Source organism: Phoenix dactylifera, chromosome 18 (genome assembly GCF_009389715.1).
Source record: "Phoenix dactylifera cultivar Barhee BC4 chromosome 18, palm_55x_up_171113_PBpolish2nd_filt_p, whole genome shotgun sequence".
NCBI lineage: Eukaryota > Viridiplantae > Streptophyta > Magnoliopsida > Arecales > Arecaceae > Phoenix > Phoenix dactylifera.
The window spans coordinates 2,222,734-2,240,831 of NC_052409.1; the positions used below are offsets into that span (position 1 = coordinate 2,222,734).

At 39.0% G+C, this 18,098-nt stretch overlaps 1 protein-coding gene across 6 annotated transcripts; it reads right to left on the reverse strand.

Annotated features, from left to right (window-relative positions):
- Positions 1 to 1,130: 1,130 nt before the first annotated feature.
- Positions 1,131 to 13,785, reverse strand: LOC103698713 (serine carboxypeptidase-like 51). Of its 6 annotated transcripts, none has more exons than XM_008780759.4 (16): positions 13,511 to 13,766; positions 12,536 to 12,746; positions 11,155 to 11,198; positions 6,889 to 7,186; positions 6,690 to 6,784; positions 6,448 to 6,555; positions 6,113 to 6,353; positions 5,966 to 6,009; positions 5,800 to 5,867; positions 5,574 to 5,679; positions 5,286 to 5,476; positions 5,086 to 5,155; positions 4,835 to 4,885; positions 3,155 to 3,207; positions 2,922 to 3,054; positions 1,131 to 1,595 (listed from the first exon to the last, which is right to left on the reverse strand). In XM_008780759.4, exons 4-16 carry the CDS (start codon positions 7,025 to 7,027, stop codon positions 1,506 to 1,508), a joined length of 1,389 nt encoding a protein of 462 aa, XP_008778981.2. In that variant the 5' UTR covers positions 7,028 to 7,186; positions 11,155 to 11,198; positions 12,536 to 12,746; positions 13,511 to 13,766; the 3' UTR covers positions 1,131 to 1,505. The 6 variants fall into 6 exon arrangements, 5 of the variants coding, with proteins under 5 accessions (XP_008778981.2, XP_038971289.1, XP_008778988.2 ...); XM_039115361.1 differs by having other exon boundaries at positions 11,155 to 11,193; positions 13,320 to 13,766; XM_008780766.3 differs by having other exon boundaries at positions 13,320 to 13,766.
- Between the last annotated feature and the right edge of the window lie 4,313 nt (positions 13,786 to 18,098).

Here is an 18,098-nt window from a genome sequence, read left to right on the forward strand (position 1 = left end):
TCCATCCACTTACACATATCTCAAAGTGCTCTATTTTATATCATTTATATGCTTGCATAAATCTTAAAGTACTCCATCCTCTATAATTCATCCATTTGCATAAATCTCAAGACGCTCCATTCTTTGTCATCCAACCCCCTACAAATATTTCAAAGTGCTTCATTCTTTGTTATTCATGATCTTCAAGTGCTTCGTCCATGTGACACTCATTTTCCTTCTCTTCAATTCATGTCAAAAGAAAAGCTTCTTGCTAAGTTTGTAGAAAGGGTAGTTTTGAGATTTTATAAAAGTTAGTTATCCGGTGATTCTCAAGTAATAATAATTTAAAACAAAAATAGATAGGAGGGCCACATGAATTTAAATTTTTGGTGGCTAATTGATATTTTATTTTTTTTATCTTTTAAAACTTAAATGGCCCCAACTTGAAGGATGCCTATATTATTTTATCTTCCGTTCCACACCCTCTGCTTCCAAATTATTCAAAATCCTCGCCTGCCATAAGTTGATCCAATTCTCCTTCAACTTTCCTCCCATATGCTGCCTTTGGTACCCCCTGCTTCAAGCCAAGGCGTAGAATAGAGCCTGTAAAAGAAAATGACAGGCTTAGAAAACAGAAAAGAAAAGGAAAGACGACAGAGAAATATATCAGCAGGGCTGTTCACAAAGGCTGAGAGAGAGAGAGAGAGAGTGGTATAGGGATTAGGAAAGTGTGGAAGAAGGTGATCTTTTCCGGATTCGCTGGGCTGTTCGCCCTCCGCAGTCCACCGTCAGTGACTAAGGAACATCAGTGGAAAAAAATATTCATGCTAGAAAATACCATTAAATGTGCAGGCGCATGGATCCACCCCGCTAATTAATGAACTGACAAACTGTAATTCATAGAGTAAACCGGCTTGCTTCCCAATGGAAAGAGGTCCGAATAGGTATCAGATACTTTGCCAATTGGGTGATTGGGCCTTGAATACTGAAAACAAAAATTTGAAGGTAGCTTAATAATGATACTGTCTTATATTTGATAAAATATGCCTACCTCTCTCTCTAGTCCAAGCATTACAGAAAGATCCAGGGTTTGAAACTGGCTGGTGGCATTCCAGTCCAACACGGCAATCAAGAAAAGGAGAGAGATTTGAAAAACAGAAACTTGAACATAACTCTGAATTATTAATCTGCTCCACCAAACTAGAAGTAGCAACAAAGCAATAAGAGGCTAAAAGAAAAGAAAAAAACACACAGAAAACTCCAACATGGTAATCAAGACTATGCGACGGCAGACAATAAATCAGCAGAGTGGACACATGAGACCGACCACCAAGAGTTTATTGTATTCTGTTTTATTTTTGATATTTATCTAGCAAGATACAAACAGATACTTCGTCCACTGCCGAAGTATTCCCACTCAAACTCTGTCTTTCCTTTTCGATCCTAACAAGTGGAATTGCTAGGGGAGCAAGAGGCAGTTTTATTTTTAGCCACTATTACTAGTTTTAAGAATGGATTTTCTTCATTTATGTCTTCATATATGAAGAAGAAGCCGCCGGAGATTGAGTAATATCACCCAGCATCTTCAATGCCATGCAAGGCTGGTCCAATGGTACCTGCCCAATTGAAAGACATGAAAACATCAGAGTAGTATAGAAGCAATGCCGTTGGCTTGTACTCTTTCAACAGAAGGCTATTGCAGTCGCTTCTTCTAGTACGAATGCCTGTACTTTGATGCAGTTCTTGTGCGTGGTGATGAACTTAGCGGTTAGATTCAGAATTTAGAGCTACAACCACAAGAAAAAGGTTTAAATGTACTGAAAATTCAAAGAAACGCGAAACCTCTAAGTCCCACTAAATGTATCAATTTGCAACTTTGGTATTTCATAAGAAGCCTGCACTTGGTCCACCGCTGGATGATTTTAGCATTAATATGCACATGTATTCCAAACAGCATCCTCCATGCAAGGACCATTGCTTTTTTTAGTTTTTCAAAAATACACAAGTGATTGATCCAAGAGGAGGCAAACCAAGAAAAGCACTCCTATAAATATGAGGTGTGTGCGCCTTTTAAATCTATGTTGATAGAAAGTGATGGTCTTGGGATTCAATTATTTAGGCAGACTCTTAATATGCCTGGTTCTTTTTTTTTTTTTTTTTGTGGAGTAATATACCCGGTCTTGACAGAGTTTTTAACTACTGTCTAAATGGGCCTTCTTGTTTTTGTTAACTTAATGGGCACTACAAAACCACTGACTCTATAACTGTGGGTAAAAAAATAATAATCACCTACTTTTAGATAGTTAATATACTACTCCATGGTTAGACTGGTATTAATTTGGATACTTCAGATTCCTACTCAACCATTTGGCTATATATTGGGTAATGGCTGCTGCAGACTCACAATTGGAAGTCAGTAACACCAGAGCAGGATATGCATCGTGCACATGAACCCGGTCAATGCTGGCCCATGCAGAGTCCGAATTGCACTCGTATAAGCAAGTGGGATCGCACTTCTGAGTATTTATGTTATCAAGTAGATTATTCCATGCAAGCATGGCATAACTTATTTGTTTGCTGATCCTCGATAAAGCTCTTTTATCATTTTTTACACTCATGATTCACTCTAGCCATTTTTTTATGCAAAAAAACAAAAACTGCAACTTTCTGAAGATTTGATCAGCTCATGGTAGCCAATTCAAGTCTTCATCAAGTCTTCAACCTATCTCATTTTAAACAATGTAAAATTTGTAAGTCATCATTCCAGTGATCCCACCTGCTAATCGTTAGGCTGGTGCCATATGGTTGGCTAAGTTTTTGGTTACCATTACCCATACAACTACATAGTTGTACAAAACCACAAACTGATCATATAAAGACGACTATTTATTCACTTGGTATATATAAATGGTGCAATGATGGAAGTGTTGGAAAATACTTACAAAATGACCTGCTCCCAAGATCCAGTAGAAACGTAAGTTCTGATAAGACTGGATGTAGCCCTTGGTACTTCCATCATTATCACAGTACAAAGCATATCGACCAGAAGTGGTGAAGTATTCTAGACCCTCCCATCTGCAAAAGCAAGAAACAAAGGACCCATCTGAGGAAGTGGAGAAAAGGAAAAAGGTATCTATTGAACTGCAAAAATATAGAAGAGTTTTAAGATGCTTACTTCAGCTTCTGAACCCATGCTTCAGTGCCCTTGGTTGCACAAATCAGATCAAGCTTGACGAACCAACAAAACCCAATGTTAGTGTATGAAGCATGGTACGCCGTACCAGCCCGAATCAGACGGCATGAAGCGTACCATACCGTACCGGTTCGGTATTGGTATCTAGTGTCCGGTACAGGTGGCGTACCGATACTCGGTATGCCAAAAAAATTTGATACTATACCGCACCGACACTGTACTAATGTGGCATCGGTATGGGATCCGATACCGAATATGAAGTGATAAATAACAACTTAGTTTACTACTATAATTAATTTAGACCGACTTCATCTGATATAGTTACTAATTAAGCTCTTTGATAGATGGGTTATATTTGAAAATTTTGTGGGGAAAAGTAATCACAATATGACTAGCCAAATCATCCAAATCATGACTTACTCCTAGTGTATTGTTGTACATGGAAATATCAACAAGGCTTTTCGAACAGATTCTCCAGTAGGTATTAAGCATGTTACAGCACAAGTCCAATGCCCATTGCCTATATTCTGTACCTCAGCCTATCTCATTAGTTTCAATCAATAAACTCCAGTTTGTTGGACATGTGATTTGTTGGCAGGACCGCAGAGTCAAAACCCTTGTCCACTTCCACCTGCTGCTGACCATCCAAGTTTGGCAGAAGAGTCATCAGAGCATCCGCATCAGGAGGATGGACTTTCACTCCTTTCTAGGAAAATGATTTCGTTAGTGAACTGTTAATCGAGACAATTATCCTTTCATGTCCCTAGTTAGAATTCTCTCTTATAGAACCAGGCAGAGTGGTCCATTTAACATGACATATGGCTGCAACACCTGTACCTTATCCTCAACAGCTATGATAAGCTATTTCATATCCCTTCTCACAGCTTGCATCAATGTTAGTTTACGCATCCCCCTTAACTCCTTACCATGGACCACTGCCCATGTCCATGATATGTCCAGTTTGCTAGTTTAGAACCCTCACATCTTTCAACAAACATGTCCATCTCAATAACAATGTTACAAATATTTTTTTCTATTTTTACTCAAAAGAAAAAGGTTACAAACATTTTTGTTGGTGGCTCCACATTCACTGAAAAACATAATGGATGATGGATAATCTTTAAAAAATTCTTTTCTTTAAAACTATATGCTAATAAGAGACCGTGATAACGTGACTTCTTGTTCTTTTGTTTTCTTTTAAGGCCTGGTAGTGGGGACATCAGTCTAGAACGCCAATAAATTTATGTATTGCAACATGCATACATGTCTAAACTGCTAAATTTTCTAGTACCTGTTTCAGATCTCCTTAATATTAAACTACGCCTAGCACTAATCGCAACAAGAAAAGACAAAGGAACACTGATTCACCATCTCAGGGGGGCAGAGTGCAATAGAGTGTATCGTTCACAAAGCCTCTTAAGTTGGGGGAAAACAAATCTTAAATACATAAGAGGTATTCATGTGTGCAACATCTATACCATAGATGTTACTACATGTTCCTCAGAATTTTCTTTTCCCAGGCTGTCCTCGTAACCATAAAAATGTAAATCCATAATAGGTGACTTTAGCTTTTATAATGTATTTGCATCATTCCAGGGGTAGCCAACTTTTTTTGGGTCACTTAGTGAAGACTACAATGAAGTGAGTTGACGGAATTCATACTTGTCCATTATAGATAGTGACATTGACTCCCAGGGATAGTAGCTCATCAACCTGTTAGAGAGTACACCAAGCATTAATCTGATATTAGAAAATGTCATGATGGATCAAGAAGTATTCTAACACTAAAAGGATGAAAAAGAAATGGTAAATGCCATTGCAAAAGGAATATGGCACTCCTTATTGCTTCCAAAATATAGAGAGCAAGAATTCAATGAGCAGATCAATTAATACAGGTTTAGGTGATTAGTTACCTCATTGATCCTGGGTTTCATGTTCTCGTTCATCAGAGCGTTAAAGACGGAATTGAACTGTCCACCCCAACTGCAAGAGATAAACAATCAAGCAGTTCTCAACAACACCCAAGCTCAATACCAACCTATGCATTGAACCTAGTTTTCATGCCATGTCATGTGATCTTGTCTTCTAAACGATTATCTAAAAGCAACCACACCTTATATTCTTGGGGATTATCTTTAGCTTCTCCTTAATTACACCATTCATGAGACTACCAAGATCAAGAGAGGAAGCATTGGAGCTGAGATACATCGAGTAACTCTTCTTCATGTCTATTTTCTCTGATAATGCCACTGCCATCCCAGAGATAGGGTAGCTTCCAACATCCCGCAAGAAATTATAAAAATCCTGCAAATGATTTGACAAAAATTATAAGGTGTACTGGGTGCTATTTTATTTGAATAAAAATCAAAGAAAGTTTTAAAGAGATAGCAAGATTACTTACAACACCGTGACTGTCCCTGACAATCTGACTCTGCAGAGTTTGGCATGTTATTGTGGCCTCGAAATACTGCCCTTCCACTAGTTGTTGTCTAATCGTTTCAGCTACACTGATATATGAAAATCGGTGAATTAGATAAAAATAAATAAAAACAAATAAAATACCACAAATCAACAGTTTCTCTTATTCTTATACACTCTTTGTTGTTTAAGAAAGAATATATCATAACCTGTTTGATCTGTTCGCATCATTGATACCGAGCCTTGAGACATCTAAAAGCAGAGGTCCCCACGAGAACTAAACACAAAACACCGAAACTTTATATTCTGAAACTAGATCTGGCTAGTATACAGTTCTTTCTTGAAAAACAGATGTACATGGTACTCAGAACAGACCACGAAATCTTCTGGCGAAATCCAGCTATCTCCCAAAACAACTCCTAATAGACAGGTTAAATTATGAGATGCTAAAATGCTTATAACTTTTTCTTTAAATGTCCTTAATAGCAAATTAGGATAAAATAATATGAGAGATATTCATACCTCCAAGTTTAAGTTTCAATCTTCCAGCCTTAATGGCTTTGACAACCAATAAGCCAAGAGTCACAGCAAATTTTCCTCCATAAGACTCTGACACAATGAAGAGCGGACTTTTTTGTAAGCTCCCGTTCTTATTGTAGAGCTTCTTGAGAAGGGTAAGTAAGTCAGTTGCTGCCTCCCAATCAGTCTTTACCAGAAGCTTTTCATCCTCTACAAAACTGTATCCAGTCCCAACTGGGTTGTCCTAAAATTTATATTTAATATCAAAATGAACAGCTATTCAAGAATAGAAAAACATAACAAAAAAATAGACACAAAGGTTAGGATAAGAGATTCACCACAAAAAGGAGATCAGCTTTTTGCAGCCATGTCGAATTTCGTGGCTTTAGACTGGTATCCAACGGTCCGATCTCTTGGAAGTTCCCAATCCCGACACCTGACCCTCCCTTTTTCCATGAATGGCCACAAACATGAATTAGAATCCAGGTTTTAAGGTTTCTATAGGACACTAAATTTAATATAGTGCAGGTGTCCACAGCTAGTCCTCCTTTTTTTCAAAAATATAATAAAAGAGGCTTACAGGTCCACCCTGCAGCCAGAGTACTGTAGGCCATGGAGTTGAAGCATTCTCAACTCTTTGTGGACTCCGGTAAAGCCACCAGAACATGTGGGCTTCTGCATTACTCAAAGAGAAATATAGATGCATAAGTTTTTAAAACTTAAAACTTTCTAGGAAACTAAGAAATATGTAGAATAGCTAAGAAATGTGAAGAAAATACTCGGGCGGACTTGAACATAGCCCCACTGCTCCGATCCATCAACAGTTCCAAAGGCACTAACAAACTTAATATGGAACAGAGAGAGGCAGAAGAGTAGATAAAGGAGGAGGAAGGGAAGAGGAGAAAAGGATTTCTCCATTGCAGAAGTTGGTGAGGATGGAAACCAGACAGAATAGATGAATGAGACCGCCTCGCCAACAACTCAATATAAAGGGATGAACGGTTACCGCCTCACCGACAACTCAATATAAAGGGATGAATGGTGACGACATGGCATAGAACAGTCCTCTGTCTCCATCTGCGACAGCAGGATAAAAGTCTTCACAAAAGAAACAGAAGAAACAAAGGACGAACAGAGTCTTCTGTGATGACAAAACCAAAGGAGAGAGTTTGTATCTACATTCAGCTTTTATATGATAGACATCATGGGAAGAAAAAGGCTCAAATAAATAAAAATAAAAATACATAAATAAATAAATAAATAAAAGCAAATTAAATGCATTTGTAAATGTCAGGATCGATCTCTCTCTCTCTCTCTCTCTCTCTCTCTCTCTCTGATGAGTTGGCCTGCAGCAGCATCTCTCTCTCTGCTTATATATGTAGGAATAGATCTTTTAGCAAAAATGGTTAAAGTATTGGAGAGCCTACAAATTCCTAGGTTGAAGTAATTGTCTTCCAGGTATATTACCCACCAAATTCTCTCCTATTGTACAAAAACAAAGGGTAGAGGATGGAACACTAGATGGATGGTGCAACTTTTTTTTTATAAAAGAAATTCTCTTCTTTGATTTTGATATCAGCATGAGTGCTAGTATTTAAACTCAACGGTTAAACTGTAAGACTATAACTTCAGGTCTACATATGACTAGAATGTGGACTCTTTCTATAAGTACTCCTTCTAGGACTGGGAAATTTCGAGTGCTTGAATTTTATTTATGATATGAATTCTTTCTATCAGCAACCTAAATCCATATTGATGCTGCCTATTGGGGTGGGGAGTAGGGAATGATGGAGAGGGGTTCTCATTTTCTTCCAGACAAGGCTTAGCTTGCTTGGAAGTTCAGGGAATGAGAAGAAACATATAGCCAGTCAAACTATAGTTTTATATAATTTCTTTTTTAGAGAATAAATTTTTAAAGTTTAAAATTTATATCAGTAAATAATAAAAGTAAAGCCAAGGTTAGATCAGTTGTAGACAAGGTCCAGCTTACTTGGGCCCAGATTTGTATGGTTTTGGGTTTGCTAAACTATCCTATTTGGATGCTAATATACCTGCAAGTGATTTTTCTTTACAAAAAATACCTAACTGCAACTTGTGTAGGTTCTAGTCCTATTTGAACTGCAAATATACCTTGCAGTGGTTGCTCTCTCTCTCAAAAAAAAGGAGTAAATTACGAAAAGCACCCTGAGATTAGGAGTAAATTACACTTATACCCAATAGTATGAAAAACCTACACTTACCCTCCTGAGGTTTATTTTTATCCAATACTTCAACCCATAACTTAACAATGTTAGTCAAGCCATTAACTTTTAATAGGACCCAAATGCCATGTCAGAAAAATTTTTGAAAATGGCCAAAATAATCTTAAAAAAACCTTTTTGAGGTTTATGTTTATTACACTTACACCCAATATTTTATAAAAACATACACTTACACTCATTTACATTAACAGCGTTAGTGAAACTGTTTATCTATTGTAAAAAGTCAAAATTACCTCTATAAAAAAATAAAGCTCCTCTTTCACTTTTCCGACTCTCGAAACTCTTCAAAATATTACATCTTCAAGAGTCTTCTTCTCTTCGAGATTAAGCGGCTAGGGGTTCTTTCCCGCTTCACCCCCCACTACAAGCGTCCCTTCTCGTCGAGCGACCAACAACAAGCTTCCTTCCCAACCGACGTCCGACGACGAGCATCCTTCCTGACCAGCCTTCATCCTTTCTAATCAGATTTTGTACTCACTTCCCCACCCACCACATCATAGAAATCGGGATGTCGGTGTTTTATTTGCTGATTTTGAGTTCTACTTGTCCAATACTATAGATATGATTTCTTAATATTGTCGCTGTGAATGAGAATTCCTATATATATAGCTCTAGCATGCTATCATCAAGAGGATCCAAATCAATACGTGCATGAGAACTCTTCTTTTTGGATGTTGCATCAGTTGCGATTCCATAGCTTGGCTTGGACCATTGACAGGCTGGCTCAAGTGACAAAACTCTTAATGTTAGTTTCTGCAACAGAAAATTTTAGAGACATCCACTTGCTTAAGAGATCTAAATTATTTTTTTCTTGACACATGGCTCTTTTTTGATAATTCATCAAGATCAAGCTCAGACCCATGGCGCCTGACAGTTGTTCTCCTCCTTGGATAAATGTTATATCACTTAAGGCTAGTTTCGTCATTTATTAAATTTTTTCTAACGTGACATTTAGTCCCATTTAAGTTAATGGTTTAGCTAACATTCTATTAAATTATGGATTAAAGTGTTGGATAAAAACAAACCCCAGGAGGATAAGTGTAGATTTTTCAAACTATTGAATGTAAGTATAATTTACCCCTAATCTTAGAGCTTTTTGCAATTCACTCATCGTGTAGGGGCAATTTTGACTTTTTCTATGTGGTAAACGGATTTACTAACGCTATTAATTTAACTAGGTGCAAATGTAGGTTTTATAAACTAGTAGGCATAAGTGTAATAAACATAAACCTCAAGGGAATTTTTGTAATTTACTCAAAAAAAAAACTAATGTTGATTGGTTTAGGCTCTAGTACTAATCCAAACGAGCCTATTTTTGGTATCAACCTACCAATTTAATAGGCTAGTTTAGTTAAAAAATTTCTTATGTCAAATGGCCAATCTTAATTAACTGGCCTTTGCTGCAGTGGCCACACCTCTACTCCTGAAAAGATCAAATGAATCTTCCAGTATTTGAACTTGGATAATTTATAATAATCTCTCTCTCTCTCTCTTAAAGATAAAAGGATAAAAAAAATGCATCGACCTTCGGGCATCCCTATTGACGTCAGTGAGCTTGAAGGTATGTGTAGGACTAAGCCTAATATGTGGCTCTTTTCTATTGTTCAGTGCCTATCGTTGGGACAAGTTGCCAGGTCAAGTAACACTTGTGAAGCACTCACCAATGGAGATAAATCACCTTTTAGGGTCAAATGCAGGGCTGCATAGTGCAAGGCATGTTATTGTTGGAGATGTCTGCATTTGAACAAGGCTGGATTGGGGAAGTGAGAAGGTATAGAAGATACTTGACTATATTATATGCCAAACTAGTTGTTGGAGATATTAATGGTCAACATCGCTTGCTGGAGATAATTTTACTTATTTTGCAATATATTTATAATTTATGGCACTCTTCAAAAGTGCATGGGTGACTTACACTCACAAAGAAGAGAACATTCTTGTGGTTGGCTGGTTATTTTTCCATGACATGCAAAGGACTATTATTGTATGCTTGTAACGATGGTTCAAAGGGATACGAGAGAAAGATTTGCTGTAACATATTACTTATTAGCTCACATTTTTCTTTTCTTTTTGTTTTGTAAAACAAAAGAAGAAAATGGGCTCACAAGTGGTAAGATTTGGGTGTATAGCTGAGAATTGGAATTCCATAGATGGTCAAATGTGTCAATGGGCCAAGCTGAGCTTTGGCCTTATTTCAAACTAGGGTTGAAACCTCATGCCTAATACAGAACCGGCGAGGCTTGCATACCTTGAGATTTGGCTCCTTGTCAAGCTAGGCCCTTGCCCAAACTAATTTGGACTTCAAGGTCACATGCTTGAACAGGACCTAAGGTCCTGCTTTCATAAGCTCGAGCATCTTTTTTCTTTTAAGTCAGATCTCTATTCCGACCAAATCTATTGACAGCCCTAAGAAAATCATTGTGTGAAGATCCATCTGCCACTCATTGGCATGCTGAGATTGGTGAACACAAGTCTTTTCATGCTTATAATATTGTAAGAAAATCATTGATGCTAGCGAATGGCAACTGAATGGTAGCAGAAATGCTATTGACAAATGGGTCAATATCGATATGGGGCAAAATAAACTGAACCCAGCTAAGAAAAGTTTCCCTATCAACTTATGCCGAAAAGAGAGGGTGACAAAGCTGATTTAAGAATTCAGTTGTCATAAAAGAACGCTTTAGAGAAACACTATTGAACATGAAAAACGGAATGAAAAGTAAGCAATTCAGTGTGACTCTCAAATTCAATTTTTCGCCTGGTCAAGAGAGTTGAAAAAGGTACTGTATGTCTCCTTGTCGGTCAAAGGTTTTCTCAACTCATCTGTGCTGCACACAACCCAGAATAAAATGATGTTAGAATCAGAAGGGAAGAGAATAATAGTACATGATTGGAAGCTATATAAATACACAATGCATGAAGTAACTTGCTATTTGCTATCCATATCTCAAAGAACATGAGCAACAAACACAGACACCTGGCCCACCTACACACGGATTACCAATTGAAACACCCATTATGCATCAAAGTAGAGTAGCTCTTGACCTTTTAATTCACTTGTTAGCATGAATAAGCTATGAATAATTGATCGTAACAGATACACACAAAAACCAGCACCTCCAATGATTGTGTACCACAAAATAGGACAAAGGGGTATTTTGGGAACTTACTCCACGTTCCTATATCACTATATCCACCAGCTCCATGCCTAATTCCCATCTTTTGGTGCCCCCCCACCACCACCACCGCAAAAAAAAAAAAATGGAAATCTTACATCACCTTGGCATATCCCCCCAACTCTTCCTCTTGTCATAAACAAAGCAGGCACCCCATGCTCTTCTTACAGCAATCATCACTACTGCCACTAAGCAACAATTTCGTTTTTCAAATTCCAAACAGGGAGCTACAGCCCCTAAAGCTATTCAAAGCCATCGAAACCACCATCAAACACATTTTCCTTAAGTGCTGCTAATTATGCCTGATGGAGGAGGGCTAGGCATTCTTAGGTATAGTTTCTTCTAAGGCAGCATATGCAGGAAGGTAGTCTCTGAGTTTGACAAAGCAAAGGCTTTTCTAATTTTCCTCTATCATTAGCATACCATGCATTATTGAATTTTTTTGAGGAAGCATTATTGAATATTAGAATGCCATTAGTTCTTTGTTGCTCACTACTTAATTTATCCTTTTTCCACTCTATCTTTGAATGAAAAGAATGTATTCACTTTGAAATATTAATCGATCTTTCATATTTCAATTTCATGCACATGTAACCTGACTGGCCAAAATATAGTAGTGAATTTTTTATCAATATGAAATTATATTCCAAACTGATTTAGAAATTTCATTCATATTTGTCTTAAAACAATCCTTTATAATATGCTTATCCAATGTCTTTTCAACCTATGTAACCATGATAGAACTTAAAAAAGCAGTTCTCCCCTAGAATACCACTATAAACTCTATGAATCGCCACTAGACATGTAGCAAGCAAAGTCGCCCCCGAGAAAAGAAAAAAGGGTCCAAGTTCATCTGGGCAACATAAACTAAGAATATTGGAAACAATGTGCATAATTTGGCCAAAAGAATGCCAACATAAATCATATATAAAGTAACAGCAGGACTCCAGACTGTGGCGATCAACTGGAATTAAGAAATCAATGGTTACCTTTTACCCTTCGAGCAAGCAATTATCTTGCCTCAGCAAGTGTAGGCTGCTCCTGTGATAGAGACTCGGAGCGTTCTCAAGCTCTTGGATGTATACTAACAACAGAGGCTCTACTTGGTGTGGAAGGTTATGAAGATGAATTAACCACCGATGGAGCGTACCAAGATTATGGAGGAATGTGTTGGAAACGTGACTAGGTTGTAAATTTTACCTGCAAAAGACACCATGGTTGGTTTCATCACATTTCCTACCACATGGCCATATAAGTGAAATTAAAACATTCGTACTACAACTTAATCATTTGACTGACTGAGATTAAACACTTCACGTTTTATACCAGATAATATCAGAAACAAACATAAAAGAAGAAACTGCGCTTATGACACAAACCAATCTAACGCCAGACCCTCAAATCATCCTCATATAAGAACGACAGAGAATAAAAGACAGCGTTATGTCCACAAAACAGATCAGAAACAATACCCTAGAACTCGAAATTGTCAGTGCATCTCTAAGCTCGCCGAAATCCCCTATCGCTCGATGGGAAAAGATAGAGAAAAATTTATACCAGAATGCCTAGAGACACACCCTAAAGAAAAATAAAACTAAAGGAAAAGGGAAAAATTTTACGTATAAATTCTCCAATTATAACAACACCCACCTACAAATCAACGACAAAAAACTTTAAAAAAAAAGTAAGAACTGTTTGTTTGAGAATCACAAAGAAAGGTATAGAAATCGGAGCCTTGAGAGGGAAAAGGAAATATTGAAAAAAATATCATACATTTCAAAGATATTTCGAGTTTGGGAGGTCTGTTGTTTCAAGCAAGCCTGGGGAAACCCTATCTCCGTCCGACGCAAGAAGTGCAAACCCTGCCTACCCAACCTCCTCTCCGAGGATACCAAGAGCTCCGGCAGCCGTCGATGACCGTTGACAGCGGTGGATTCGCTTTCCACGATCAGCTTTGAACATACCTAATCACCCAAGAATCAATATCTTCGTCAGCGGCTCCCATGCCAACCGGGAAGCATGGATGGAAGTGCGGACGAACAAACGGGCACGGTGGGGGGCGGCAACGCCGGAGTCGATGCCGGTGCCAGCGATCGGAGAACCGGGGCGTCATCGCAGAAGACGAGGCGAGGAAAGGAACACACGCTCGAGTGCATATCACGCTGGAACCGGTCACCGACTTTAGGTTCTCGGGAGACCGGGAGTCGGCACACGCGTCCGTGGGTATAACGCAGGCACCGATCGACGACTTCAAGCTCCAGGATGCCCGGAAGTCGGCAAACGGAGCCACTGAGAGTTTTGAGTTGACATGTGAGAATTTTCCTATTTTTTTATTGTGGGAGAGGAGGCAGATGAGGTGGGATTGAATAAATTTTGGAGGAAAAAAAAAACAATGCCAGATTTCTTTGGACGCACTACAGTGATGGCATCACGAAGGCAAGATCATTGGGGGGAAGAAAACACTGGCATCATCATGAATTAAACTGGAAAGTTCATAAAGTAAATGCAACTACCATCTCATCTACTTCTGATAAATTTTTTTCCTGTAGTTTTTAGATGCCTCCAATCTAATAAGTAATGACCCATGACTATAACATATTGGGACGCTGATCAATCGACAGTAAAACCTATTCAACTAACAAGCAAATGTTTACGTTGTGTTGGGGAAAAAAATAGACCACCCCACACACAATTAAAGCACCCAAATCTGACAACAAGTCTGAGATCATCATGCAAGCCGAGCTCAGAAAGCTGTCGAGCTCATCCAGGCCGAGCTCATGCAGGCCGAGCTCAGAAGGCTGCCGAGCTCATCCATGCTGTCGAGCACAGAAGGCTGCCGAGCTCAGAAAGCCGAGCTCATGCAGGCCGAGCCGAGCTCATGCAGGCCGAGCTCAGAAGGCTGCCAAGCTCATCCATGCTGCCGAGCACAGAAGGCTGCCGAGCTCAGAAGGCCGAGCTCATGCAGGCCGAGCCGAGCTCAGAAGGCCGAGCCAAGCTCATGCAGGCCGAGCTCAGAAGGCTGCCGAGCTCATGCAGGCCGAGCTCAGAAGGCTGCCGAGCTCATAGGCCGAGCCGAGCTCCGAAGGCTAAGGCCCAGAAAGCCGAGCACAGAAGCTGCCGAGCTCATCCAGAAGGCCGCCGAGCACAGAAGGCTAATCATAGAAGGCCGAGCTAACCTCAAAAGGCCGACCTTGTCCACATGCTGCGGCCATGCCCTGCAGCAGCCTTACCGCACCATGCTTTGCTTGCCGGCCACGCCATGGCATATCAATCAGGGACCATATCCTGCTACGACTGTCAACGCCTCACCATTCCCAAGAATGTACTGCACTGCGCGCCACAAGCAAGCTCTGGCTACGCGCCATCTCCTCCCATGATGGAAACGGGCCATCCACGGCAACTCAATTACTTCACACGCCCACGTCCAATCGTGACGGTAACTCATTAATTTGTCCAGTCACATCACAGGTAACCCTACCACTCTTTCTATAAAAAAGAAGGCTTCTTCCTCCCAAAAGGGGGCTTCGGACGGGGAAATACGGTCCATCTCCTTCTCCAAAATTAAGCCCCCCTCTGACTTAAGCATCGGAGGGCCGGCGCCGGAAACCCCGGCCACCGGCTTTTTGCAGGCCCCCCATGGAGGATGCCGCTCGCCGACGGATCGCCGCCCGCCAATGTTCGCCGGAGCCCCTTCCTCCTCAGCCGACGGCCGCCCCCGGGTCCAATTTTCAGCAACACATTGTACTCTATTCTCTTTTTGAGCAGCACAAGATTGAAATTTGAAGAATATTGACATAAGCAGCCAGCACGAGCATTGCCATGACCGAAGCTTGGAGAATACTCATAGCAACTCTTTCTTGTTAAAGCGGAAAATAATCTGGCCTTTGGCTTTTAGATGTTGCAACTCATTCATTATTGACACCGTAGTTGGGTGGAGAGTGTGATTTACATTGACTTTCTTCTTATCTTGTCCATAGATCGAGGCTGGTGCTAGCTGATCTAGTAATTATCTTGTCTAATGGACTTTATTAAGAAGGCGAACATGAATTTAAGGAAGTGCATGGGTTAAGAGTAATGCTCATTTGTCGCATATCCAAATCAACAGACAACCCGTTTGCTATTCAATTTAGCCGCAGGGCTTATCGAATAGCCATCAGTTCCATTATGAGTAGCAATCTTTCAATTAAATGACTGCTTTTATGCGGCCAGACTGAACCTCCGTGTGAATGATATTAACATGTTAAGTTCAGGCTATCTTGAATTTTGCAAAGAAAGCAGATGGCCCCAATTGATCCCCGGGAAAAGATTAATCATGCTAATTTTGTAGACTTAACACACCATGGGATCATAACGCTCTTCTTGGCGTATATTCTATGTGTTTGTGTATTCTACAGTAGGGATTTAGACTTGAAGCATGAGAATAATGTCTATCTTGATAGTTTAGATTTATTTAAGTAAATATACGGTAATAACTCAGGATCTCACTCAAAATGGATAGTTAGAAGGTATTATTTGGATTTTTTGATCCTATATAAGTATATAAGATCTACTTAGTAGATAACCGATGTGGAATTAAACACACGCCCGCACGGATCCTTACATAGTGGTTTGGAACGTGACTGATAAATGGTATCAGAATGGACCCGGCCCGTAACCTATGCATACTAGAGAATATTGTAGCACGGATTCATTGGGGCTAACCACGAGCCGATCGTGGTGTTTGTGATTAGATTTGAATGAATTTGAACCCTTAGCCTGACAAGAACGTCAAAACTTAAACAAGTGGAGTATGTGAGGACCCGTGCGAGTATGTGTTTAGTTCCACATCGGTTATTTGTTAAGTAGATCTTAGATACTTATATAGGATCACGGAACCTAAATAATACCTTTCGGCTAGCTATTTTGGATGAGCTCCTAAGTTATTACATATGCCTTAACAACTAAATAAAATATAGATCAGAGTTCTATTCCATAGAGTATATAGATAAAACTCAATGCCTTACTTTCGCATGTCTTACCAAGTCGAGAGGAACCTTGTATCAATCAGAGATAGGTTAGCATCCTTATCATAATTAAATGAACACATGCTTTTGTTCAATCAGAGAATTCCTTAAAACGACGAGGCCATGTGAGAAGGAGAGCATCTTCCAACATTGTCCGGTATGCATCTTTTGCACATGGCGTACTAATATTTTAAAAATCAATGACAGCATTTGTATTGAGATAGGAGATTTAAAATTTAGTTCTTCATTAAAAAAAAAAATCAAAATCAAAATCCAGCAAAATTTTAATTAGCAGCAACAAAATTTCATTACGACCCCATATAGATATACTACTACTACTTGTCGACTGTTTTATATTTATTTTCTAAAAAATGTAATGATATTATTTATGATGTGATCTCTTTTCAATGAAAGATGACAAATCAAAAACAATAGCAGCACATACTTTAAGGTACATATTAACCAATTTTGTTCATACCTTTTAAGTTCTATTTATTTTCCATTAAATGTATGGTTGGTGTAACTTCAATTCCAATCTTCATATTATATAATCATCTAGGACTCGAAAATTTTGTTGTCCCATTATTACTTTTTTTCAAAAAAAAAAAAAAACACCGGCTGTCCTGCCTCCTTTGAAGCACTCCATGCACACTTTTACATGTTTTTCTTGTTCTTCCTCATTTGTAGAAATAAACTTATATATCTTTCTCTTGTTTTTATGTCATTTGTCACTGTAATATAACAAGATATTATTATGGAAGGGCTTCTATTGCATCTGTAGATCCATAAGCGCATGTTTGTATCTCTCCAATGTGAATTCTATTATTGAGGTTTGTGATGGATAGAGCTATCCATCATGCCGTTGAAGTTATTGAGACTACTATAGTTGTTTTATTTGCGATGGTTAGGGATATATGGGTTTCTCTTTCTGCTACTATAATGCCTAGGTATGTTCTTGCATTTTGGGAGCCCCCACCTCCTGACCACCTAAAGATAAACTTTGATGATAGTCTGCCAGATGGCGGAGGTTGTACCAGAGTTGTATTTATGATCAGGGACCACGATTCCAGGTTGATTGATGCGGAAGGGCGACGTACCTTTGAGGCATTAGTTCTTGAGACGGAACTCAAGACCGCGTGAGAGGAAATCTCCTATGCGAGGCGAGTGTTAGAGGTTGGAAGCATCATCCCTAAGAGGAATTGAGCGGAGGTGATTGAGCATATTCTATAGGAGGGGCCAGGAGAGATAGATCACCCGCTTCTAGATGACATTCGAAGGTTGTTGAGGGAGTATGGTGTCTTTCAAGTTGTGTATATGTTCTGGGAGGCCAATAGAGTTGCTGATTGGATCGTCTTCTTTGCTACTCACCATTCTGAAGAGATTTTTTTAATCTATTTTGTATCTCTTCCACTACCTCTGTGTCGTATCCTGTCATTTGATTCAGATGGCAGTGCTTATGTGAGCAGCCGATATATCAATATATATATATATATATATATATATATATATATATATATATATATATATATATATATCATTAATTAAAGTG

What these genes read in the sequence shown, in the direction of transcription:
- LOC103698713 (XM_008780759.4), bottom strand. Translation starts at nt 7,027, where the DNA reads ATGGAGAAATCCTTTTCTCCTCTTCCCTTCCTCCTCCTTTATCTACTC. An exon ending in TCAGGGACAGTCACGGTGTT is followed by an intron (nt 5,477 to 5,573) that starts GTAAGTAATCTT and finishes AATCATTTGCAG; the next exon opens with GATTTTTATAATTTCTTGCG. An exon ending in GCATGGGTTCAGAAGCTGAA is followed by an intron (nt 3,055 to 3,154) that starts GTAAGCATCTTA and finishes TTGCTTTTGCAG; the next exon opens with ATGGGAGGGTCTAGAATACT.